Source organism: Meriones unguiculatus, chromosome 8 (assembly GCF_030254825.1).
Source record: "Meriones unguiculatus strain TT.TT164.6M chromosome 8, Bangor_MerUng_6.1, whole genome shotgun sequence".
In the NCBI taxonomy this organism is placed as follows: domain Eukaryota; kingdom Metazoa; phylum Chordata; class Mammalia; order Rodentia; family Muridae; genus Meriones; species Meriones unguiculatus.
The window spans coordinates 79,685,651-79,711,492 of record NC_083356.1 but is presented as its reverse complement, the minus strand read 5'-3'; the positions used below and the strand labels follow the sequence as shown (position 1 = coordinate 79,711,492).

Below are 25,842 nucleotides of genomic sequence, written 5' to 3'. Positions count from 1 at the left end.
TTTATCACTTTTCATAGATTTTATGGTCTTTAGTATTACTAGTTTGATAAAATCAGATGCTATACAGATATAAGGTTCTCAAAAGCCACACCCAGACAAAAGGGAGCCAAAGCATTTAAAGATTAAGACAATAATATTTACCCTTATGTTAGCTTTGTAACTAATTTTGTTTTTTAGTGAATGTTTTGTATCAGTTTGATAAACATTTATGTAACTAAGATTTTCTTCTTCAAAGCCAGTGGTCAATTCAAAACCTTTGATGCTGTTGACTTTCTCAGTAATAATCATTGTTTTATAAGACAGTCTCTAAGGATGCATAAATTATGATAATGGAAGCCAGGGAAGGGCTAGAGCTGGTTGTGGTTGCTGCTGCGTTATTGTGTCCACTGGGACTGTACTTTGTGTGCTTGCCCTCTGTGTATTGTTGGGTGAGGAGCTGAGTTCTGTCCCTCTCAAAGCTGGAGACAACAATGAATTATAAAAGGTACCGGAGAACAATCCTGCTAAGTAGTTTGTGTGGAACTTTTAGACTTGATGGGGGAATCTCATGAAATCTCATGAAAGCTTAAGTAGTTCTTTTCTTATAGCTACTCTCTTCCATAGGCATTAGTGGCAAATAATACAGTTCTTCTGTAATCTATCATAGAGAAAAGTATGGTCAAATCACAGAGTCTAATTTTCATGTCTTATTACTGAGTACTATCAGACATTGCAGACTGATCAATAATAAATGCTGGATTATTAGAATAAGAAACAAATGATGATTTCTTGTTATTTGTTATGAATTTTTTATAAGTATGGCATTTATATTGGAAAAATTGGATTTAAATTTAATTTAAAGAATGTTATACAAAAATTTCTCAACATTGTGATACTTCTAATAATCTTATTTTATTTATATTTCAGTCTGTTTATGTGTAAGAAAATACTTTTCCTGAAGAATTTTAAATGAAACATGTTTTTAGATAAGCTATCCATTACCAAGTTAATTGAAAAAAGAAGTATAGAAAATTAACTGGAATAACATTCATAGAAGAATATGATAAGTTGTTACAGTCTTATTGCTGAAGAGTTGCCTGCTGTAATGGTTTTGTTTGTTATCATGTATGTCTTTGTACACAGTACCTGTGTTGCCTGCTCTCCAGAGCATTCTGAAATGCCCTTTCTTCTTGTGCTTCATCATTGTACGAGACTATTATAACTCAATATGAAAGCAGTAGGACAAAATATAAGACAAAAAGATCTTTTGTATTGAAAATAACATAGATAAACTATAAAGACATCATTGTTGCCCCAATTATTTTAATTTCACAAGAGAAGATTGCACACACACACACACATATATATAATTTTTTGTTTTTTAAGACAAGGTTTCTCTGTGTAGCTTTGGCTGTCTTAGAACTCACTATATAGATCATGCTGGCCTCTAACTCAGAGATCCACCTGCCTCTGCCTCCTGAGTTCTGGGAATGAATGCATGTGCCACCACTGCCTCACATAATATATGCTTTGAATATAAAATAACATTGCATCACCCAATTGATTTATAAATTAAAAACTTTAATCCTACAAAAGATTATCACTGCAAAGCATGGAAAACAATAACAACAACAATAAGATCTTTGGTGAATTCACATAATTGTTTACTATTTTTCCTATTTGTATTTTTTTGTTTTTGCTTTTTGCTTCCTTTGACAGTTTTGTCCCATGCGGTATTGGGTGGGGTCAGTTATTCAGCAAAAGCTGCCATGTCCAATATAGTTTCACTTGGGTGTCTCTTAACTTCACCTAGGTGGCTATAACAGTATCATCTTGCTGGGTCTCTAATAGACTATGTGCTCGCTCTTCATTCAGAAGTCTGTGGCAGCAAGATTCTAAAAGGATAGAAGCAGAAGCTGTTAGTTACTAGTGGCTTAGGCCCAGAAGGGACCCAGTATTTCTTCTGCATCCCATTGTTCAGAGTCAGTCGGGAGGTCAGCCTTATTGGAGAAGAAGCGGCCTAAACTCCTGAGTCTGATGGGAGGAGGGGCATGTGATGAGACTTAGCTGGTGACATCTTTGGAGATACTACACTGCAATAGCTAACACAGAATAGTTCTGATGCCCTGGAGCCCCTGTGTGCTGCTGTGCATCTTGTTTCTCACTTTTACATTCAACTGTTAAGTTATTTTATTTTTGGGGGGAAGGGTTATAAGCTATGGTGCGTGTGTAGTGAACAGAGGTCAACTTCCATACTTTTCCTAAGGTGAGTTCTGAAGGTCAAACTCAGGTTGTCAGATTTGCACTGAAAGTGAGGCAAACATTTTTACCTACCAAATCATCTTGCTGGCCCACCTACCCAATTAAGAAAATAACTTTTTTTTAATGATCATTTTCATTCTGATGCTTGATAGAAATTTATTGTTTGAAATCTTTTAAGTTTCAATTTAAAGTAAGTATGTATTAGACAATTACTTGCCAAACTTACACAAAAATGAAAATAGTTAGTTTCTAATGCTAGCCCCAGATTTTGATAATAATGAATATATTATCATAAGTGTATGTAGCCCAATTGCATATCAAGCACTTCTTGTCTGAATCTCGTTGTCTTTTGAGGTTAAGGAGCGTGGCCACTGTGTTACCTGAATCCACAGTATTCAGTTTCTGAATTTTGGATTATAACTAGCAAGAAACTGAGTTTGTGAGAAATTCCTCCAAACATTTCTTTTGTGCTCTGTTGTGATGGTAAGAGTTAATTAAGAAAGTGAAGGTATATGTATGTGTCAGTGTCAGTGTCAGCACATGTCTGCATATGTTTATATAGAGAGTAATTTTTTAAAAAAGAGATGGAGGATTATACACCAAGAGTTTTAACAATTTTTTAGAATGGAGAAATAGTTTCAGTAGATGGCTGTTAAATATCTTTCTGCAATACTCTAAAACTGTAATGTGCATAACAGTTATTTGATGAACTTGTTAAAGTACACCCTGTTGGACCCTAGGCCCAGAGTTTAGGCAACTCTGCCGTGAGCTTAATAACTTATATTGTTCATAGATATTTTTGGGCAATGCCAATTCTGCTGGCTTGGGGACCACAATTTGAGAACATCTGTTCTGTGATAGGATTTTTAATGGCTGTATTATAGTTTCTTATGTAGATGCATCATTATTTTGTCAATTTGTTCTAAGACAGATAGGTTGGGTAAATATTTTTGCTATTATAAACACTATTATAATGGCCATCATTATGCACATTTATTAGCATTTCTTTATAGCATATTTCTAGAAATTGAATTACCTGGTCAAAGGGGTCGGCACATTCTTAGGACCTTTAGTATATAAGCTGAATTATGTTCTAGGAGGCTGTACTCATTATATTTCTTATAAAGGAAAAAGAAAAACAAGTCAGCATTCTAAAGTGTTCAGGAATATTCACAGAGGAGACTCTGAAAATAGTTTAACATTAAAATAAGTACATTGACTCATTAAACTAATTAAATCGAGAAAGCAGTAGTCAATTGTACTATAATAAAAATGTGGTGTTGGTGAGATGGTTTAACTAGTAAAGATGCCTAATGTTATGAGTTTGATTCCCAGGTCCTACATGGTGGAAGGCAAGAACCAACTCATGCAAGTTGTCCTTTGACCTCTTAAGCTGTGGCATCACACACATACACACACAAACACACACACACACACACACACACACACACACACACAATGTAAAAATCTTGCTTCCTTATGTTTCAGTTATACTATGGATGTGGATAATTAGCCCTAAATTATAACTCTTCTGGTCAGGGGATCTTTTTTCTCAAACCTCACACTATATGCATGGCCAGGCCAGGCCAGATTGTCTAATATTTGTAATTTTGGTGCAGAAATCCCACTGCAATCTTAGATTTTCTGTTGTTTTGGGCATAGAGTTTAATAATCTTTTATAGCAAAGCAATGAAAAGAAAGGTGATAGCAACTCCCAATCACAAGGGACAAAGACTGAACATAAATCTTGTTCCTGAAACTTGTTTTGTGGTGTTGGAGAACATCTCGTCTTTAAGACATCAGTGCTGTTATCTTTGGGATGATCATAGTAAGTTGGAGTATAAAGAGAGGTTGGTCAATCCTGGGTACAGCACTCTTCTCTTGCTGGAGTCTGCAATATACGAAGAATTGGCCTTCTCCTTTTAGCTTTGAGAGAGAACCCCAGGTAAGATTAGTTAGCTTTCTATAGGTTGTCTCATGCTAAGGGCCAGGGCCAAGGTATAGCTTAGTGGTAGCGCGCTTGCCAAGGAGCATGAATAAGACCCTAGTAACAACAACAACAACAAAAAGAGAAAAGCCTTCAAAACTATAATTTTGTCCCAAGAAGGTGAAATAGTAGAGCTGGTGGTACTACAGTGTGAGTTTAGAATGCTTTTTCTATCTTGTGTATCCACCCTGTTTCCTTCTCCTTTCTACTGGGTTTTGTGAGGACTTCGTGAATTCCAAAGCACACTTTAAAAATTACAAAAGTGCTTTTGTAAACTCAAAGTTATATGATATTGGCTGCATCTAAGAGTCTGTTGAAATGAGCCAGGTATGATAGCGCACACCTTTATTCCCAGCACTTTGAGGCAGAGACAGGTAGATCTCTGTGCGTTTAAGGCCAGCCTGGGCTATATAGTGAGTTTCAGGACATCCAGGGCTGTGTAGAGTGACACTAAGGGTAATGTTGGAGGCCAGATAATTTTTTCTGCTTCAGGTTGTTTTTCTGATATTTTTTATGAACTTAAATATTTTCAAAAATTCTTAGTTTTAGAAAGATATCATACAAATTTATAAAATTATATCTCCATGGCATTTAACTTCATAGGCTAGTCTTTAAAGCCTCTGTTGGGTGGGGTGAAGGAAGCTTGGTGCAGATGAAGTTTGGACTTTGGAACCATACAAACTTGGAATTTAGTTTTAGCTTTGTTCCTTAACAGCTGGGGAGCTAAGAAGAAAACGATTAGCTTCTAAGCCAGGTCTCTTCAGCTCTAAGTTAAGGATAGTTGTTGCCAGTGTAAGGGAGTCTGTGAAGATGGAAAGGAATGATATTACATCCCTCTGGGGCCCAGTGCCACAGAGGTCCTAGGTTAGTTGCTTTTCTCTTCTTTTTTTTTCGTTGAACAGATGGTCCAAACATTCCTGTTCTTGAATTATAGCTGTTTTGGTTTTAGTATATGTACAGATTACTATGTTGCCCTGAAATGCTAATCTATAGTTATGTTGTAGACTCCTCCCAGTTTAAGGATTTTATATAATAAGGCAGAGTCAGCTCTGTTTGTGAGTGTGATTTAATAAGTAAAAATTGTCCCTGTCCCTCCTATTTTGGAGGCAGGGGAGAGGGCGGTGTGTTAGAAGTTTTTCCTAGTCTGTAGAACAAAGCCTGTTTGCCGTGACTGACTTTTTGATCATCTCCGAAGTGGGTCTGTGTAGTGTGCTATAGTTGTTTATAGTCACGTGAATTTATTGAGACAGTTATGTCGTCAAATGTGTTTGAAGGGGTGGTATTGGAGTTTGCACATTTGCTGATTATCTAGTTAGGAATCCTGCTCATGGTGGTCAGTGGTTCCTGCTGATTTAAAGATGGAAGGTACATCACTGTCAATGCTTAGATTGTTTAAAACAGTTGCTTTGACATTGCAGGGGATCAAATAATGTCTTGAAGGAATCTTTCAAACAGTATAGCTGCTTGTGTTTTTGTTATTAAGGTACTGTTTGATTTGTATCTTCACTTTGATTATTAATTTCCTGCCTAGCCAAAAATCTTTTTTTTTTTAAGGTAGTAGTTGGTCTTTATAGGTTAAATTGTTTTTAGTTTTAATTTTAAGTGAAGGCTGTTAGCATTAGGAATTCCTTTAAAGAATTTTAATGTGTTTGCCTTCAGTAAAGTTGCATCATTGTTAGATTCACAAAACTATCATTCACTGGATAATATGTAATTGATCAGTTTTTAAAGTATGTTATTGCTACTAATGTTATGCCAGGTATTGCATCTTTAGCTTTCCTTTTTTTTTTTTTTTTTTTTTTTTAAAGGTAGCATCACTTGGACACAGAAAAATAGTGTGCATTGTTCTAATAATAAAGAAGTGATTGGCTGTGGTTTGATTGTTTGAATTGTGTGAATTGGGGAGTGGTGTTTTTTTAGCATGACACTTTGGGAACGCTGCTTGGTTAGGATACTTTTGTTTCAAGATCTCTTTGAGTCAGTTCCTATTAAGAGTGAAACGTGACAAGCTGTATAACAATGAAAATATTTGAACAATACAATACTTGTGTTATTGTTGTTTGGCTTTGAAGGAAGCCTCATACTGTGTCTAATTGAATTTATTATGCTTAATGAAGTTTTGAAACTGAAGAATACTTTTTTTGTTTACTTGACCATTGAGTTTACATTCTTTAGTGTGTAAGTAAAATACACTATAAAGTATGTAAAACGCTGAAAACTTGCAGCCTGGGAGATAATTATACAGTAGTTGTCCTATACCATTTTCAAAGAATACTGTTAAAAATGATACTCTCTATGAGTTAGGTTCCAGTAAATAGCTGGAGTGGGAAGGGGTAAAAATAGTAAATTAACGTTTGCTTTTATTAATAGTTCCTGTGAATTTTTATAATAGAAATGATCGCAGTAAGTTTATTTGGTAAATTATCAATGTCCCTGTTATGAACCTCCTTAAGAATGCCTGACACGGTTGTATTCAGAAGCATATCATTAATTTAAAATGCTGTGCTGTTTCTTTTTTATGAGAACAAAGAATTGGAATTTAACTGCTTGATACTAGTTATGTAAATTTTCATGGTAAATGTAACATGATGTAAAAAGGATCTGTAGAATAGTTACACGGCATTTTTATCATGAATTGTGAAATAAATTTTGTTGGCTTGTACAGGTATACTTCCCTGAGTCTAATTCAATAATGGCTACAGTGATATCTATGAGACATTTCTTCCCTTACTACTGCAGCTTAGGTAGTCCTTCCTAACCTAAGCTTTGGAAAAACATGGGAAGCTGTTGTGTGGGGTGGTGAATTTTGAGGACTAGGCAAAGTTCTGTTTTGTGTCCTCATGAAACATGGTATTTGATAGGTTCAAAGGAAAGCTGGTGATACCCAGCTGCCTGGATTTTGTGTAGTTTCTTTTACTTGTCAGATGATCTGGTATCTATTTGATTCCACTGTACTTTTTTGTTGGATAAAGATGAATCATCTCTTTTCACATCCACTGCTCCCCACATGTGATAAAAATCAACCCAGTATAGTCTTTTCTATCACTAGCTTACTTGTCATATTTAAGTGATGTTCAGAGATATACCCCCTTGAACTTGCATAGATAACTAAGTTGTTGTGAAGCTTACTCATAAATGTAAAGTGAAATTGTCATTGCAGTTGCACATTTGCCCTTGCCACAGTCAGCCACAAAGAGACAGCTGAGAAGCTGCATTTAACAAAGTTTATCATTTGGCCAAGTAAGGAAAACAAAGTGAGAGGCCCAGAGAATAGAGGATATACATTAAGGGATGGTTGTAATAATGGAATGTAAGTTGATGTAGGAAGACAGTGTGGACCTGAGCAGATGAAAGCAGTGAAAAGATTGAGAGTGCACGCTCATGTGAGAGTGATGAAGGCAGTGGGAAGATTGTGAGTACACCCATGGGAATCAGAAAGAGAAGATGGTAGGGCATGGCTAGGGACTGAGGCATTTGCAACAGGATGCTTGAGGGGAGTTTAGTACAGCAATGGTTAACTTTAAAGTATGAACATGGATGTGACTATTAGTTCCTTTCTAGTTGCTGTGATATAAAACATGAAAAAAAAAACACAATAGAACAAAGGGTTTGTTTTGACTCATTTGGTTCAGAAAATGTGTGTTATGGAGGTGGGAACATATAATAGAAGTTGTTCACCTAATGATGGACAGGAAGACCAGAGAAAAGAGGGCAGGATCCAGGAAACAGCTGTAAGCTTCAGAGGCACACCTACATTGACCTAGTTCCTGTAGATAGGCCTGCCCTGTGAGTTTTCCAGAACTTCCTTACAAAAGCATCAGTAGCCATGAACAAAAAGAACATTTAACACATGAGCCTATGTGGGATATTTCATGTTCAGCATACCAGAGTAGGTAGGTGAGGTTGGGTAGAAGACAAGATTGTGGGGAGAAGAAGCCAAAGAATGAAAAGTCCAGGGATTTGGAAGGACTGTTGTGGATAGTAAACCAATGGCTGTGGTGGGAATAGTGTCAGAGTGAGTTTCTCAGGTTCTGGGAAGTAGGAGTGACCTTGGGATTAGTATATGACAACAGAATAGTAGTGTGAGGTATAGTCTGGTGAGCTGAGGGCAAAGGCTTGAGTTTTGGAGAGTAAGAAGGAAGAATAGCTGAGAGTGCCAACAAGAGGACATATGCTTTACCACTAGGACAATGGGAGGAGAGGAGAAATTTTCATAGAGGTTTCTCCCAGAGTGTAGCCAGAATTGGATAGCAGTGAGAATGGGAAGGGCATCTCTGGAGAAGAGGCTAGGGAGTTGAGGATGCTGGGCCTTGAAAGGGTTAGGAACAGTGTATCTGAGCATGCTATATGCTTATATAAACTGTGTATGTGAACATGCTGCATGCTCACATAAACTCATGCTTGACCTTTAGCAGCCTTATTAAAATCCATTGCACTTTTGATTGTGAACACAGTTCTATGTGTTTAAATTTTTAAAAAGGTGTCATTGTGATGAAATGATGAATCATATAAGCACTCATCTATACTTTGTGGTAGATAGCACATAGCTTGAAAGACTGATTTGTAGGGTGAGGAAGAGAAGAAAGATGTTTTCTAGGAAAGGAAATTGATTTAGCTGCTTAGATGTAGAGATTGAGAGTTAAGAAACAGAAGCTGAGTGGGTTGCTCATAATGACTTGTCTTAGAATTCTAGATTGTTGGTGACAATTTAAAAAAAGTTGCCATTTATTTTATGTGTATCAGTGTTTTGTTTGCATGTATGTCCTTGCATACCTGATTCGCAGAAGCCAGAAGACAGATTCCCTAGGACTGGAGTTACAGATAGTTATCAGTTGCCATGTGGGTACCGGAAATCAAACCCAGGTCCTCTGGAAGTGAAGCCAGTGCTTATAACTGCTGAACCATTCTGCTCCAGATAGTAGCAGAAAGGTCTTGAAGCATGTGAAAAGGGGTATAGGTCTTCAAAATTTTGTTGTTGTTTGCTTGTTTTGAGACAGGGTCTCACTATGTAGCTCTATTGGCCTGAAATTTGCTATGTAGACCAGGCTGATATACATGCCTCTGTCTACTTAGTACTGAGATTAAAGAAGGCCTGGGCCATTGTGGCTGGTTAAAATTTTAAGATAAAATTCTATTATGCAATAATTCTAGTGACCATATACCCAGTAGCATTGAAAGCGGGACTGGACAGATGTTTGTGCATCCATATTTATAGCTGTGTTATATACAACAAACAAAAGGCAAATAACCAAGAGTCCATTGATTGATGGGATAAGAGGCAGACAATGTATGTGCCTTCTCACTCTTATTTAGAGGTCCTTGGAAATAGTTTCTTGAGTAGTGTTCTTTTTTTGAAAGGAAAACAATCATTACCTATGTTGTAACAAGACTTTGAAGTCATTAGACCACATTAAACAAACCAGTTACAAAAGAACAAATACTCCATGATTCCTCTTACATAGTATCCCTAGAGTAGTCACATTAATTAATAGAGGCATGAAGTTAAATGGGAAGAAAGAATAAAGAAGTGGTGGTTGTACATTCCTTTAATCCCAGCACTTGAGAGGCAGAGGCAGGAGGATTTCTGCAGGCAAATCTGGTCTACAAATCGAGTTCCAGACAGCCAGGGCTACATAGAGAAACCTTGTCTTGAAAAACAAACAAACAAACAAACAAAAAAGAAAAAGAGGTGGTAGTTAATGGGTTCAGAGCTTCAGTTGGAAAAGGTGAAACATTCTGGAAAGAAATGGTAATTGTTCAAGCAGCAGTGAGTGCATTCAATGCCAGGGTAGTATATACCGACAATCTTTGAAACTGTAAATTTTATGTTACATATAGTTTAGTTTAAAAACCTATGCTCTGGATGTAGGTACTACCACTTCTCTGATGGTACAGCTAGGGGCAGGCAACAGTTTTCCCAAGGACAGAGAATCCCACCATGAAGAAATTTGTCCCACTTTGGCTTTTTGAGATGATCTCACTAACTAACTTGGTTGGCCTGGAGCTCTCTGTGTAGCCAAACTGGCCTTAAACTCTCATCCTTCCTTTCCTAGTCCCCTGAGTGCTTGGATTGCAGGAGAGTCAGTGTGCCCAAGAAAATCTTAGTGACAGCTCTGCACTCAAGGATGACACCTTTTATTTACCTTGTGTGCATTAGTTTGGTTCAGTTTCTCAGGTTCTCACTCTTATTTAGAGGTCCTTGGAAATAGTTTCTTGAGCAGGAAACCTTTTTTTTTCCTTTTTTTTTTAATCTGTCTGTCTATCCATCTATCTATCCATCCATCCATCCATCTATCTACAAAAAGTTTTTAAATTGATATAATAATCTCTAACCTTTAAAATTCTAAGTTTTGAAAAAAATCATTTCTTAAATATTATATTCCTTAGAACTGAATGCTAATTACTTTGGAATCATTTTCTTTATATCCTGAACTTGGCAAAGGAGTTGAAGTAGAGGAATTGGAAAGCTCTCATTCATAATCTGCTAAGGCCTGTTTCATGACAACATGTTGTAGTTATTTGTCCAGATGTATTCTTATTGTTGAGTCACAATAATGAGGAGAAGACAGATCAACAGGAGGATGTAAATAAATAAAGCCAAAGTAGAAAGCCAGTACTAGATTCTTCGGTATCTGATGGTCCCTGGCTGAATTCTGCCTCTGTTACTTAACTGGAATTGCTCCCAGTGAGCTTCAAAGTTTGTGTATATAAAATAGAGATACAGTTTCTTTTTAACCTTACAAGGTAGTTTTGATTAAACAAGGTTAAACTGCCTGCAGCGATGCTTGGTATGCCTAGGTGCCCAGTAAGTGATAGGTAGTGGTGTTATAATTGTTCTGTAGATATTTTGAGTGGTATTCTGTTTCTCAAAAAGCAAAGAAATGAACAGAAAGAGCCTTCAGTTTACAACGATTCACTTCAGGGTTTCTGAAAATCAAGATAGTCCCTAGAGTATGATGTTTACAGATCATTAGCAAACAGATGCCAGGAGGCAAATAAATGGTAGCTTGAAGATCTGCAACCACTAAACATAGAGAGACCAGTTTCTAAGAGAGTTATAACAGTCTAGGTAAGTAATAGAAGGCAATGGGAACATTTTAATTGGGTTTATAAAAGTTTACTTCAGGAACACCCGTATTTCCAATTTGAGGTACACCTATACGTCTATAGTCATCTCATTTATAGTGCTTGCTTATTTCTCCTTTGGGGTTAACAATATCCTAGCAATTAATATTTATTCTGTTTTTACCACATGCCAACAGGATCTTAGGAAGCCCATGACAGTCAAAGGCTTTTTCTTCAATTGGATGTTTTGAAATTGGCCCTTTTATCCACTTGAAGAGACAGGGCATTTAATTAGCTTATTCTTTTCTATTCTATTTGTTGGTATTTGTAACAGGAAAGATTTTTGTGGGAAACAAGTTAAGTAAAACATGGGACCTGATTCCATGAAGTATTTTGGCTTTGTTCTGTGTTCTATTCCGAATGAGGGTGTGGCATCATGTGCTTGACTGTTATAGACCAAGACTTGCCACTTCTTTGCCCCTCTTCCAGGGAGCCTTTGCTCTTTTGTTTTGGATGAGGCGCCACACCCCTAAAGCAGGCTGATTCCTGCTTTAGCACTTGTTCAGTTCCAGGATAGCCGCTTGTTAAGTACTATGTTTTCTGCTTATTCTCTGTTAAATTTAAATGCCTGGGGGGTGGGGGGGAAAGGGGCTTGTGCATCACCTGGGCTAGACATGTAGTATTTGTACCACAAATGTATACTGGCTTTTAAATGTTGGTCAAGTTAGTCAAACAAACAAACAAACAAACAAACAAAACCACCCTAGGCAAACCTATTGCTTTCTTTATAATAAAACTGACATGATAGTCCCTGAGGATCACTTTGTTATAAAAGTGAAAAAACAGAAATTTTGTAAAACATGCCTGTCACAGTACTGCTGACACATAGCTGGTACTTTAGCAGTAGTTTTGAGTAAATAAGTTGTCTCTTTTCCCCCATAAACCATATGCAGTAATGCCACCTTTGGAATATAAAAGTCACAGCTGTAATTTAAGTCTAAAATAGACATAAAAAATGTGACATTTAGGTTACTTGTTCAAAAAGACAGGATAGGACTGAGGCTGTAGCTTAGTGGTAGAGCACTGCTTTGCATGAGGCCCTAGATTCTATTCCCAGTACTGTGGAAAATAATACCAAGCTAGGATAAATTGTGACTCACATAAAACTTTCATGAAACCGAGATTATGACATTTAAAATCTGTATGTGTTATTGATCAATTTGATAGATCTTAGAAATTAGTTTCAAACTCTGAACTAGGTAAAAGGAAACTATAACTATTTAAATTTAAATGCCTGGGTTGAAAACTAGGATATAATATGGGAAATGGTAACTTTAAGTGAGAACATCCCTTTGCGTATATGTGGTGTAAATTTGTTTAAGGATGAGACTTATATTCCTTTTGTAAGTGAAGGTAGTTATGAGTTTTTAGATATCAGTAAGTAATGGTATTTTGCAGTTAAAATATTTCAGCGTTCTCCAGAAGGCAAGATGAATTCTGGATCTTGCTTGATGATGTCAAAGGACTCATTATTTGCAGAGCAGCTGATGCATTTAGGACTTGTTGATTCACTTAATTGGTAACTGTACTACATTCATAACTCCAACAGATGAAAACAATAGGTCAGTGTCTGCTGTTGATGCATTAATAACCATGTTGGTGTAGGGGATGTCGGAAGAGCAGAATATGTTAGTCTGAGGAGGAATCCAGTATGTGAGTGCTCTATTGCTTATCACACCAAGGTGGGTTTTCTGTCCTTCATTGAGAAACACTATTTGTCTATTTATTATAGATGTCAGTGAACTATGTTGTGTCTATGTTATCAAGCTGACTGCTACGAAATAGTACGTAATTTAATTGGAAATTTCAGTGTTGGGAGGAAATGCTAGAACTGAGTCATGGTTTAAAATCGGCTCAATGTTTTTATGTCTTCAGTTTTCATGTTTCAGAGCAAAAAGTGAATTCATGCAGATTTTCTTTTCTCTTCTCTTCTCTTCTCTTCTCTTCTCTTCTCTTCTCTTCTCTTCTCTTCTCTTCTCTTCTCTTCTTTTCTTTTCTTTTCTTTTCATTTTTTAGTGATAAAATCCATTGGTACACATAAGCCAAATAAAGGTTCACTTAAAGAAATTAGAAATACTATTTTTCTAATTAGTGGGTTATTTATATTCTGAGATTTTAGGTTCAAATTTCCATTTTAGGTTTAATAATTCTATAAAAAACATAAAAATAAGACAAACTTTCCTCTTTCATTGTCAAGGAAAGGAAAAGTGATTTTTAAACTGTAAAATATTTAAAACATTCCTTTTAAAATGTGACTTTTTAAATAGGTAAAATTTTACTATGATAGAAATGAGTGCATTGCTAGAATAATTATGTTCACTTAAAATGATTAACCAATAATTTGAGTATTTTATGGTTATAAAGTAAGCATAGTGATTTTTTGTAGCTTTAATATGTTTAATGAGAATATCCATCTTTGAAGCTTTTTATTTGGCTCAGTCTACTTTGTAATCATACTCTCAGGAAACTTTGGCTTTGTATTGTACAAAGAATCTTCGAAAATTAAGTTTACTTTAAAACATACTTAGAGAAAGATTGAGGTGGCCCTCAATACAAATTCTTGGAGTATTTTTTCAGCCTACAGTTTTGGTGTATAAAATTGGAAAACACAATTAGTGAAAGAATGGTGGAGTGTATGATTATCCTGTTTGCAGGATATTCCCATCTTCTCATCTGGAAAATTAAATCTGATTACAGCTTGGATTAACATTTATGGTTGTAGGAGAGGAAGATAGTGTCTTAAACTCCATGAAATTGAGCAATGAGATTATATGGCTGATAGTTGTTGTTTAAAGCCTTGACTTTCAAGGGGCAGACTTTTATAAGAATCAAAGGTGGTCAGTATTTTGTCTTTTATTTGCCTGAAACATCCTGGAGACAAAGATTGGGTAAGTTCAATAGGCATTACATCTAAGTTTTTCTGCCTCTGGTATGTTAAAAGTGAAAGCAACATAGGCTCCCAATGAACTGCCATGTGGGCATTCTCTTTTAGAGTCCTCTGAGAGCCCCAGTTATGGAAGTCAGTGACATTTAGTTAGTATATAGTTGTTGCACATTTCATACAAAATGAAATCAGCATATTTTTCAATAATTGATTAGAAAATATGCCATGCCTTCCTCTTCAAATGTAGTTAGTCATGGGTGAGGAAGAGAGAACCAGAAATAATTTGGAATGATTTGTGTGTGAGAGTGTATGTTTGCATACTAGTTACCAATGTGCAAATGAGACCTCATACACAACCATGGCATTTTTATGATATATTTTGTATTTTTGTTGTAAAAACTCTCTCTGCTGGGTTTTCTAGGAACTTTAAGCCTAAGGCAAATGCAAGGGTTTTGGAGCTGTATAAAATAATTTATAGCACCTTTCCAATGAGTCTTGCCCAAATTCTTATTCTATTAATTAAACATCCTGTGGCAATCTGGTGTATCTTATTAAATATTTAAAAGTATGTATAGTTGGAGACTAGAAAACATGGGTTGTTGAGACTGAAGAAAGTCAGTCTTTTCTGGAGGTTTCTGTTTTCAGTATAGCCATGTTCTCTGCTGGATTGAAATTGTACTGCTGAGAGGCCTGCACTGTGACATTTTGTCCTGTGGCCTTTAGGAGAAATGGTATTATTGTGAGGACAGACTTGTAGTAGCCATGCTTCTAGGAGAAGGCAGTGTCCTTCATGCTGATGTGACATGGAACCTTGTCAGAAGCCTTTTTTTTTTTTTTTTTTTTTAATTAAGGCATTTTTGGTTAAAAGGTGTGTGGACTCTTATCAGACGTTCCATATTGTTGACAAAGTATTTTAAATACATAATTAATTTTTTTTTCTATTGAAAAGTATTTTCCTGCTGGGTGTGGTTGTGTATGCCTTTAATCCAGGCACTCAGGAAGATTGCTGTGATTTAGAGGCCAGCCTGGTCTACATTGTGAGTTCTGAGACATCCAGGAACCCTGTCTTAGAACAACAGCAACAAAAGAAAAGTGTTTACCTGGGGCGTGATATAATTTATTTTTAAGTTTGAATAAGAAGAAAGTTGCCAAGCCAGGAGGTTAAGGGAAAGTGTATGTTGTTATGTTTTTAATTTCTCAGTTCTCAGGGAAAAAGGCCAACATGAACTTACTACTGTTCTTATGGCCATCCACCTCAGCACTCTTTCACGGTAGCACTCCTGATCTGCAGATTTTCACGTGGAAAGCTAGCTGATGGTGACACTGCATTTGGTGGTGTGCTTCTGAATGAGAGGGTGTTTTGGAACATTAGAAGTTACAGTGCTAGATGGTGGATAAAAAAAATGGATTTATAAATATCAGACTGATGCTGTTTTCCAGTGTACATTATTTTCCATATAAATATATAGAACATTTCATAAAATGTTCCCAGACCATTTAAAACTCAAAGAAATGCAGCTGACGCAATGAAATACATAGAGTACTTGTAAAAACATACAGACACGCAAGTGGATTGCTGCCAGACAGAAAATTTAAAGGCGGTTTGCTTAACTGCAGGGTGCTATGTTTTGTATGTGCCATGCTGTAAGTGTTAGTAATGCAGGGTGTTGTGTTGCTTGAGAAAAGCAGATTGTCTTTGGACCTTTGTAACTCACATGTTTCCAATGTCAGTATTTTGGTGACATTATGGGATCCTGATCAACTTAATGTGAAAAAATATTGCAGCCTCTTATTCAAAATAGGTGCTTTAAGAAAAATAAATTGTTTGCAGTCTCTGTCTCGAGTTTTACAAAATGGCTTTCATAGTTTTATTAACCATCAGACTGGATCTTTGAATTAATTGAATGGAACTTTATAGGTTGGACTTTGTCTTAAAAAGCATTGGCTTAAAAAAAAGTATTGTCTTAGAGAATGTTAAAAAACCATGAAGTTTGCTTTTTGTAAACCTCTGGGGCCTTAAAGAAAACCAAACAAAAGTCTCATGCTTGAATTGTAGTAAACAATAGTGAGTGTATTGTACTGAAACATTGGTCTGTTAAAATCTGGGACTCTGACTTTAGGGATGGCCTTTGGCATTTTTGCTGCCAACTGTTGAAGCAGTATTTGCTGTAATGTGCTTGGGATGGCCTTATTGGCTGCCATAGGCATCTTTACTTTCAGTGTGTTAAACTGGGTTGATCCTTTTCCATCTATTTTTTCTTAATTCTGTTATATATGAAACAATTATTTAAAATATCATTTTAAAGTAATAGGTTTCTTATTAATATTGTTTCTTATTACTAGAGGGTTTAAAAAGAGATTTAGGAACTTTGTCTTTCATTTAAACAAGAAAGTTTGAAGAGTATACTACAAATTTTGATTTCTAGTGTTTATTCTTTCACAAGATGGTAGTGGAAAAATAAAGTCTACGCTTTTTATTTTGCTGGTATTTTGTGATTCCCAAGAAGCATAAACTACTGCAAGAAAGAAGACATGGTAGTTAGGATCTAATATGAAGGCATATGTATGAATTTTTCTGATTGAAGAGTTATGTTAACCACATGGCACTTGGGAGAAAAGGAGCAAGTTGTGGGTGACTCTGGCTTTCTACACCATGTGATTCATTGTGCCTCAGTGACGTAGAGCTGGGACTTTTAGGTTAGTTTCTAGACTAAAATGTCAGGTAGTTTTGTTTGTTTCAGGCATGACAGTCACTGGACTGTCATATCTGGCTGCTAACTTCTCTTTGTTAGGCTCTATACAGTTTGAACATGTATAGAACTGAAATGCTTCAACATCAGATGTTGGCCATTTGGGTTAAGAATGTTCAACCCATGAAGTCCATACAAATATTCCAAAAATATGAGAACCTCACAAATCTTTAACACTCTGATTGTAAGCATTTTGGATAAGGGATATTTAACTTAAGACTCTACCTGCCTGTTAGCTAGTACCCTCTGGCCTCCTGTCTCAGGAGAGCAGACTCCTGTGTAGGTCAGATGGGCAGGTGAAAGATAGGCAACACTTTTTCTCTCTAGCTCAGGATGGGTGCTGCAGGGAGTATTCCTCTAGAACTCTTTAGGTCATAGCCTAGACACACTCATTAGTCTCAGTAGTTAAAGGTGAAGGTAAAGAGAGAAGGTGATTTCCACTTGTCTTTTTTCATTTTTATTATTTCTTTTATTTTTGAGATTATAGTTTAATTACATTATTTTCCTCATTCCCTATTCTTCCTCCAAACTCTCCCACATGCCCTTCTTTGCTTTCTTTCAAATTTGTGACCTCTTTTTCCATTAATTATTATATGCATATGTGTACATGTGTATACATATATTCCTAAATATAGCTTGTGCAGTCTGCATAATGTTGCTTATATGTATGTTTTTAGGACTCACCATTTAGCATTGGATAACCAATGTGCTCTTCCCTGTGGAAGACTATTTCTCCCACTCCCAGCATTCTTTAGTTATATGTAATTCTTTGTATAGGGATAAGGCCTTGTAATCTTTCCCTAATGTACTTTGGCGCGTCTACTGCTATTGTCAGTGTTCAGCTCATGTTTAGGCAGTCATGTTGGTAAGACTTTGTGGGTGTAGCTTCTGAAGTTACTAGAGACACATTTGCACAGCAAACTCCCTGATTCTCTGGTTATTAAAATCTTTCAGCCTGCTCTTCTGCAAGAGCAGAACCTTATATTTGGAAGTCTCCATTGGGACTGGGATCCAAACTCTGTATTTTGAACAGTTGTGGTCTTCCATAATAGTAGCCATTTGTTGCAAAGCTAAACAAAAAACACCCAAAGAGGCAAAAATGGTCTGCATTATGTACCATTTACACGGGGAACAATACTTTTAATATTTGTGAATATTTCTGTTCTTTGGGCTACTCTTAGACTTTCATGATTTTAAACAGGTATTTCAAAACTTTATAAAGGTAGTAACTTTAGCTCACTCATCTATTTTTGGTCTTTCCTCATTGAGGAATTAATTGTGATTTGGAAGATTTGAACCTTTGCAAAGATTCATGTTCACAGGGAAGTCAGTTGGTGTTTTAGTGTAGCTTTTAAAGACACAAATTAAAAACAAGCAGCGTGTACTGTGAGATTTCTGTTAGATGGGAGATCACCAAACATTTTTTTTTTTTGCGTTGATGCATGATTTCCCAAATACATCGTATCCTGACCCCTTACCCCTTGCAGCATATCTCTGAGGAGCCTAATCTTTTTCTTATTGAAAAGAATCTCTGAGGAGCCTAATCTTTTTCTTATTAAAAAAATTGCATGCTTTCCTAATGGGTTATAGTTGGAGTGCTAATAGCTCTTACTTGGTACATGTCTGTATTGACTTAGCAGACTTAGCATTGTCTTATGGTTATGACTTAAAAATAAAGTGACCTCTTTTGTAACTCCATACTACAGAGGTAGTCAGAAGAGGTATTTTCATCTTTGTGTTTTTATAGTTTCTACACAAGCCAAATTATGTCAAGGTAAGAATAATTTCTTATAATATTTAATTTTATATTAACAGATCAAAAGTCCTGGCTTTGTTTTGAAGGAAACTTTCTCTAGTTGTGGTTTTGTTTTCATACGCACTCAGGGAAGAACATATTTTTTAAAGTGCTGACTTTTACATTTGCTCCTTGAAGGAATTCTTCCCTTGCTGTCCTTTTCTCCCTAGTCTGTCTAACACTTAGGGTTTATCAGGCCAACATCTGTAATGATGAAAAAGAGGCTGCTGATTAGAAAAGAAAAGTCAAGTAGGTTTAAGATTCATTTTCTTTGAAAAAAATATATTGAGGGCAATTTGCAGCTGGCAAGATATTCACATTAGGTAATAGTCTAAAGTTAACAGTAGCATCAGGCCTTTAAAATTTTTCTTTTTTGTATTTCTGGAGGAGGGCAATGGGAGTGCCTTGCTGAGGCCTTCCTTGTGCTCATCAACATAGCAGCCTCAGCTGCCCCCCTTGGATCCCCTGCCAGGGCTGCTATCATCTTCTGATCAAATATTAATGTGTGATCCTCTGCTTGCTCACTAATCCAAAGCCAATTAATATTATCTGTCAATTATTTACAGATCCTGAGGTGCAGAGGCAATTCCCGGAGGACTACAGTGACCAGGTTTGGAATGCGTAATTAATTTTTTACATGACAAAATTTATTTCAGAGTTGTTCAACATATTATTACTGTTCTTTTTAACTGAAAGAGATAAATGAAGTTTTTGAGAGGAATAGAAGCAGTAATTAGGAACCAAAGACAAAAAGTAAAGCACAGCGAAGTGGGATTGAAAATATTAATGCTAGATTTGGGGTGTTTTCTCTGGTGGCCTTTGCACAGCAACTAAGCAAGTGATACCACCTTAGGTGTGTTGCTGCCTGTGGGTCAGAAGGAAATTCTTTCGGAGCTGCCTGTGAACTGAAGTTTTTGTTTTTTTTAAAATATTTAAGTAGTCAAGCAGTCTGACCAAAAAGGGAGGGAGGTTTATAATGATTTGCAGTGTAGGTGTCACTGTCTCTTGTCATCCTGGAATAAGAAGGTACTTGTAGGGAGAAAGTGTCTTTGACCATGGGAGGGAGTGCTGACGTTGCCCAGGGGATTCCATCACCTCTCAAAGTTACAGCACTTTGCAAACAATGGCTGCACTTGCACAACAGTGCTGAATCTCTTAGGTCACTCTACTTTTTATAGCTGATTCCATTACATACATTGGTGCTCCATTTTCTACCAAGGAATACTGAAGGCACTTTTGTAGCTTTATTTGGCTCATTGCATTTAGTTCAAATTTCCAAGTTGACACGCTTTTTAAATATTAAAAAAGAATCATTAACAACAATGCTATCATACTTTATCTTTGACAACTTTATCAGACCTTTCACACAAGAAATATTGTGCACAAAGCATGTTCCTGATGCATTCATTCAAGGTTTTCTGTTACAAGCCCTTGAGTAAGGGGAAGTATGATGGAAAAAAAGCATGTTAGGGCATTGGCAGTATCTTTGTATTATGGCCTGTCATAGAAAGAACAAGGTGTCTAATAGTCTTTTTGTAAACAAGGGTGACAGTGTGACTAGGAATATAAGTTAACCAATGCAATGGCATGTTTTATAATAAGGATTTAAGATATAAGAACCCAGGAGATCTGGTCTGGTTTGCTTTGTGTCTGATCTCAAGATTAAAATAAAACTTAAAAATAAATTAAAATCTTATCTCACCTTTCCTTCATCTTCTACTAGCAGAGATATAGTATAGCAATGTTTTAAGTTGCTATGAGGTTGTCCTTTATGTGATATAAGCTAAGGATTATAGGACTTTAATAACATTCCTGATCATCTTTCTTTAAGGTGAAAAACTATTACTGGTGGTCATAGCTCTTAAGGAAATTATTGTTCTTAAATCCTTTAAGTAGGTAAATAACCTTCATGATCCCTGCATTATCATTCTGTAGGGACCATTCTGTAGGAGAAAACTTAGAAAAGCATGCTTACCATCTGGACCTAGTCCTTTAAACAGAGTTCCTTACAATCTCTGAAAGAAGTTGAATGACATGATTTTTTTCTAAAGTTTGTGTAGGTAAGAAATTTGTAACAAAACTCCAGAAATTAGAGGTAAAGCAAAACTAAAACTTAAGCATAAAGAAACTATAAACCACTCCAGTATTTTAATACTCAGAAGACACTACTGGAACAAACTGGAGTTTTAGCATCTATGTTCATTTCTCCTGAGTACATAATGTGTATTTATGCATTTGAGGCAGGTATGTATTTATGTATTATACATGAATATGAATATCTACAAAGAAATCTAGACTGTTATTTACAGTGTCATTGCATGTGGAGTCCAGTTGACTAGTGTGATGTAAACTGTGTAGAAAATTTAGTCCTTTACCTTTGTCAATAGATGGCCTTACACACATTTCCTGTATCAAAGTTGGGATGATTAAAATTATAGTAGGTGTTTGTGAAGTCATAGTTGTAGATATTTTTAAAGGTGCTTACAGGATAGAGGTATCTGGTTTCTTTGTTTGGATGAGTGACACAATGTTGAAATTTGCAAACCAGACTTATGGGTTCAAGGTAAACCTACAAAATGTGCACAGCACAGTCTTATTTAGCATTGGTGGCACACATCTTTAATCCCAGCACTCGGGAGGCAGTGGCAGGCGAATCTCTGTGAGTTTGAGGCCTGCCTGGTGTGTAGAACGAGTTCCAGGACACTCATGGCTACACAGAGAAACCAAACCCTGTCTCAAACCCCGTCCCCCCCAAAAGCATCTTCTCAAACTTAAGCTATATAATTTTTCTTCTTAACCCCAAACAACTCAGGAAATGAAACATGAAGGATCTACTTCAGTTTTGAAGATATTGTTTCCAGCTTCCCAAAAATGTACTTGAGGAATCATATCTACTATGAAAGAAAATGAAGAATGCTTATTTTTTTATTTGCCTTTTAAAATAATTTATTTTCTAATATAATAGGCCTTTCCCACATTATTATTTGTTTGAATAAACCAAATTATCTGTTTCTCCTGTATACTGTTTGAATTATCTGTCCTTCCCATATACCATTATAAAAGATTCTTACAAATATTTCTATTATGTGTAAACTTTAAGTACAGCATTTCAGATATTAAAACATTTATGATGTGGTCCTCAAGGAATATTTAAGATAATTCACCATCCAATATAGCACTCATTACTGTGTATATATGTGAGCACTATGATTCTCTCCTGCCCATATTCTTTCCCTCCAGTTTTCACTCCTCATTCACCTAAACTACCATAGCTTGTTTTTACATATAGTATATTTCCCATGTTCCCGCACACTTGATCAGAGACACTGGCTGATGCTAGATGTTTTATTCTGTGTGTTCTTTGTACCTTACAGTAAAAGAATCTGTCACAAATTATTGTGCCTCACTGCTTTAGAAACTGAGAAAAAAGGGAGGTTAGATTGACATCTGTGACTGAATAATGATGACCAGCCTTTTGGCTCTCCTTGAGCCACAAAGCTAGCACTGCCTTTAGAGTGGAAAAAGAAGTAAGAAGAAAGGGGAGGGATAAAAGAGAGTTACAAATCTGTGGTCTCAGAGATGTATTACTGTTGGGCCAGTTGTCTGCATGGTATGATAATCCATTTTGATCTTCTCTGTCTTAATTGTCTGCTAAAGACAAATGGGCAGTAAAAGTTCATCAGTTTCATCTTTTTGCTTCTCGTTTAGAAGCAGAATAAATGATCCATCACTACAGAGGAAGCCTTTCTTTCTGTCACGGAAGTAATGCAGACCCAACACGTTTTATTAAAATGTTTTCCCCTCATTATTTCGGTCCTCTCAGCTCTGATAGATCTTACTGTTTCATAAAAAATGTAATCTGAAATGTAAATAAGGGTCTTGATACAGAAAGAAGAAGTAATGAGCAGCCTGAGCCACATTTTAGGGCTCTTGATTGTAATTACTGACAAAGTGATTTCTCTGTGCCCCATTTTTCCCTTTCTTAAGTTGTCTGTGACACAGTCAGACCACAATGACATCTATGGTTTAAAGCCATTAAATCACTGTAACACTCAATATTTCACTAAAAATCTAGTGAGCCTGCTATTTTTATCCTGAAAATAGAGGCTTTGTTAATTCCTGGAAGAGGTACAGTGCCTATATTTTTTAAGAGAGCAAAACAAACAATGAAAATAGGAAAAGCAAGGGCTCTTCAGAGTTCATGTTACTTACTCATCTGCATTTGTTTAAAGCTTATCTAGTTTAAATACTAAAACACCAACAGTGGTACGGTTCTGACTTGAAAAGGATCTTATACTTTTGAAAAAAATCTTCCAACAGCTTATGTATGATACGAAAAAAACCTTTCATAATTATATAATAAAATAGGCATTTTTTAAGATTATGAAATTGAGGATGGAATTTTAATTACTTTGGGTTATGAGGAAAGTCTATTTAGCCTCTAACATTAAGCAGTAGAAAATTCCTGTTATAGGAAAGGAGGACAAGAGTAATGGGAGTCCTCTCAGTTCTCAAAGATAACATGTTAGTCAGATGCTGGAAGTAAGAAAAACCAAGAATATCTTTGAATCATGAATAAAACCATAGTTCAGTAGTCAGCCAGGTGCATTTTTTACTTATGTCATTTTGTTTACTCTGTTCATTCATAATTACGGAAATAATTGGTAAAACTTTATTGTGTTAGTAGCATTTTAATGAATACTAGTTGAATTAGGGAAAAACAATAGTTAAATTTACATGTTTGTAAATGCTTGCCACTCTCATCAAAAGCCCATTATTGGCTTCAAAACAATACATGTTTTTCAGATTAAAAGTTGGTAGTAGTTATGATGTATAAAAGATAGTATGAAATAAAGGTATAGTAACCTATCAGATACTTGCATAAATAGCATTGTGTTATATCAAGCAAAACAGGTTTACAAATGACTTTTAAGCATATTGGTCATAATGTGATTATTTCTTATCACAAAACATATACAATTATTAATTTGTTCTCAAAATTTTGCACTTTTTATAGCCAATTTGTTCTGACATTGGTAATTAGAGTTGAGGATACCAGAAGTTTTTTTCACCAAGTGCTCATGTATATTTTGATAAAAATAGTGTCATAGTGCTCTGGAAAAAGGGATCTGTGCACAACTACCCACTCCCGTATACACAGATTGCTATAAGACACAGGTAATTTTTCTTTCCACTGGCATTGAAACATAGGGTATAATAAAACCAGCGATTTTTATTCATTTATAGAAAACTATAAAAACTTTATGGAAATCTTTATATAGAAACTAAGAGGGTTTCTTGTACAACAGTATGTAAGCAATGTAGAAACATGGTGCATTGGGAAAAATAAAATAGTGCTCTTTCTTTTGTGGTTTCACTTGACCTATGTGATTTCATAATTTCACTATAGACAAGTGAATTTTAAAAATAGACTTTGATATTAAAAATGAACACAAGTATGTTGTATAATTTGTGCTAATTGTGATGGAAATTGGCATCTTTAAGTAGCATGTAACTGCTTAAATATGGATTTTCATGTTTGTGTTTCAGATATGCTCTAAAGAAAACATTTCCTAAGCTTCTAATTATCCATGGATAACCTTGATAAATTGATTCGAAGACTGATCAGAGAGATAGTAGAGATAGTATTTAAATGATCTTGCTTTCTATTTGCCTATTGATGATTGCTTCATTCTTTTGATGAGGTCCAACATATGTTACTTTGTTTCAAATTTTGGTAGAAACTAAACATTCTCTTGAAGAAATTATTGTATATTGATTGATTGAAAAAAAAAAGCCTGTTTAATAAGAAAATTGTTTATGCAATCCACACTTCCTAAAGTTTTTACCAAAAAGGTAGCCTTATTGTTTTACTTTATATAACACAATGTATAATTCTTATACAAAATGCAAAACAAGGGACACTATTTGATTTCTTCCTGTTCTTATCAGGCAGGCAAGCAGAAAGAAGAGGGCACCTCATTTGTTGGAGTCTTAAGTAGAGGTTCAGGTTGGATCTGAGAGCTGGGCTTTGTGACTCACATACAGAAGAATTGGAATTGGACTTGGCTGTACCCTGTTCCTCTGGAAACTTCAGAGCTTTCTTGCCTTTTCTTTTCTCCTCCATCCTGGATGCTGTTAAGCTATAGCCCACTGATGCAGCTGATTGAAATTTGGTTCACTTTGAATTGTGAGTCCCATGCGATCTTGGAAACTTGACTTTTTTTTTAAATCAACATACAGTATTACTTTTAATTATGACATTTTAAAGCAAAATTAATTCTTGTTGATCCTCTCTCCACCCTTGGGACCCCTTGTCCTCTTTTACTCTCCCATCCCCTGTCCTCTAAGGCTTCCTTTTTACTTTTGAAAAGTCTTTATTTGTCTGCCTTTGACATAGGATCTCATTGATGGTACTTACTCTTGTGAGCTCAAGCAAGCCACCTGTCTGCCTTCCACAAAGCTGGGCATGGCAAGCACTTTATGCTAAGCACTAGACACCACAGATTAGAATCTGTGGACTCATTTGCATTTCATTCATAGGATTTGCTTACGTGTTGATGAAATAGATTGCACTTTAAAACAATTCAACATTCCAGTCCTAACATTCATGTAGTAATAAAGAATTATTCCTTCTGTCTTTTCCTCCTCATTGCTGTTTTTGATGGTAAAAACTGGTCTTGCAGACTAGGTTTGATTTGTGCAGACAGAGATTGCTAAGTTTGTAAAACATGGGCCAGACACTCTGTCAGGAAGGGAGGAAGAAAAGAGCAGTAAACTATTGCTCTGATCAGTAGTGTGCTGTAGAAGTAACTTATGGCCAGGATACATTGATACTCATGGAATGGTGGCCTCGCCACAACACCTGATGTTGGGAATATTGAGAAAGATAGTCACAGCTCTGCCACAGATGATAGCAGAGTCATCAAGGGTGGTTCAGAGAGGCTGCAGAGATGGCTCATGGTAAGAGGACCGGCTATTCTTTCAGAAGTCCTGAGTTCAATTCCCAGTGCTTACATGGCAGGTCACAACTGTCTATAATTGTAGTCCCATGAAATCC

At 36.0% G+C, this 25,842-nt stretch overlaps 1 protein-coding gene across 14 annotated transcripts in view; it reads left to right on the top strand.

The window, feature by feature from the left end:
- Dennd1a (DENN domain containing 1A) overlaps window positions 1-25,842 on the top strand; it is a 477,089-nt gene that overhangs the window by 101,378 nt on the left and 349,869 nt on the right. For 13 of the 14 annotated variants that reach the window (XM_060390076.1, XM_021633350.2, XM_021633349.2 and 10 more), the window contains one exon: window positions 19,349-19,392. The exons of the other annotated variant lie outside the window; for it this stretch is intronic. In XM_060390076.1, coding sequence (XP_060246059.1) covers window positions 19,349-19,392 — 44 coding nt within the window. The remainder of the gene's footprint in view (window positions 1-19,348; window positions 19,393-25,842) is intronic. 14 annotated transcript variants of the gene reach the window in all.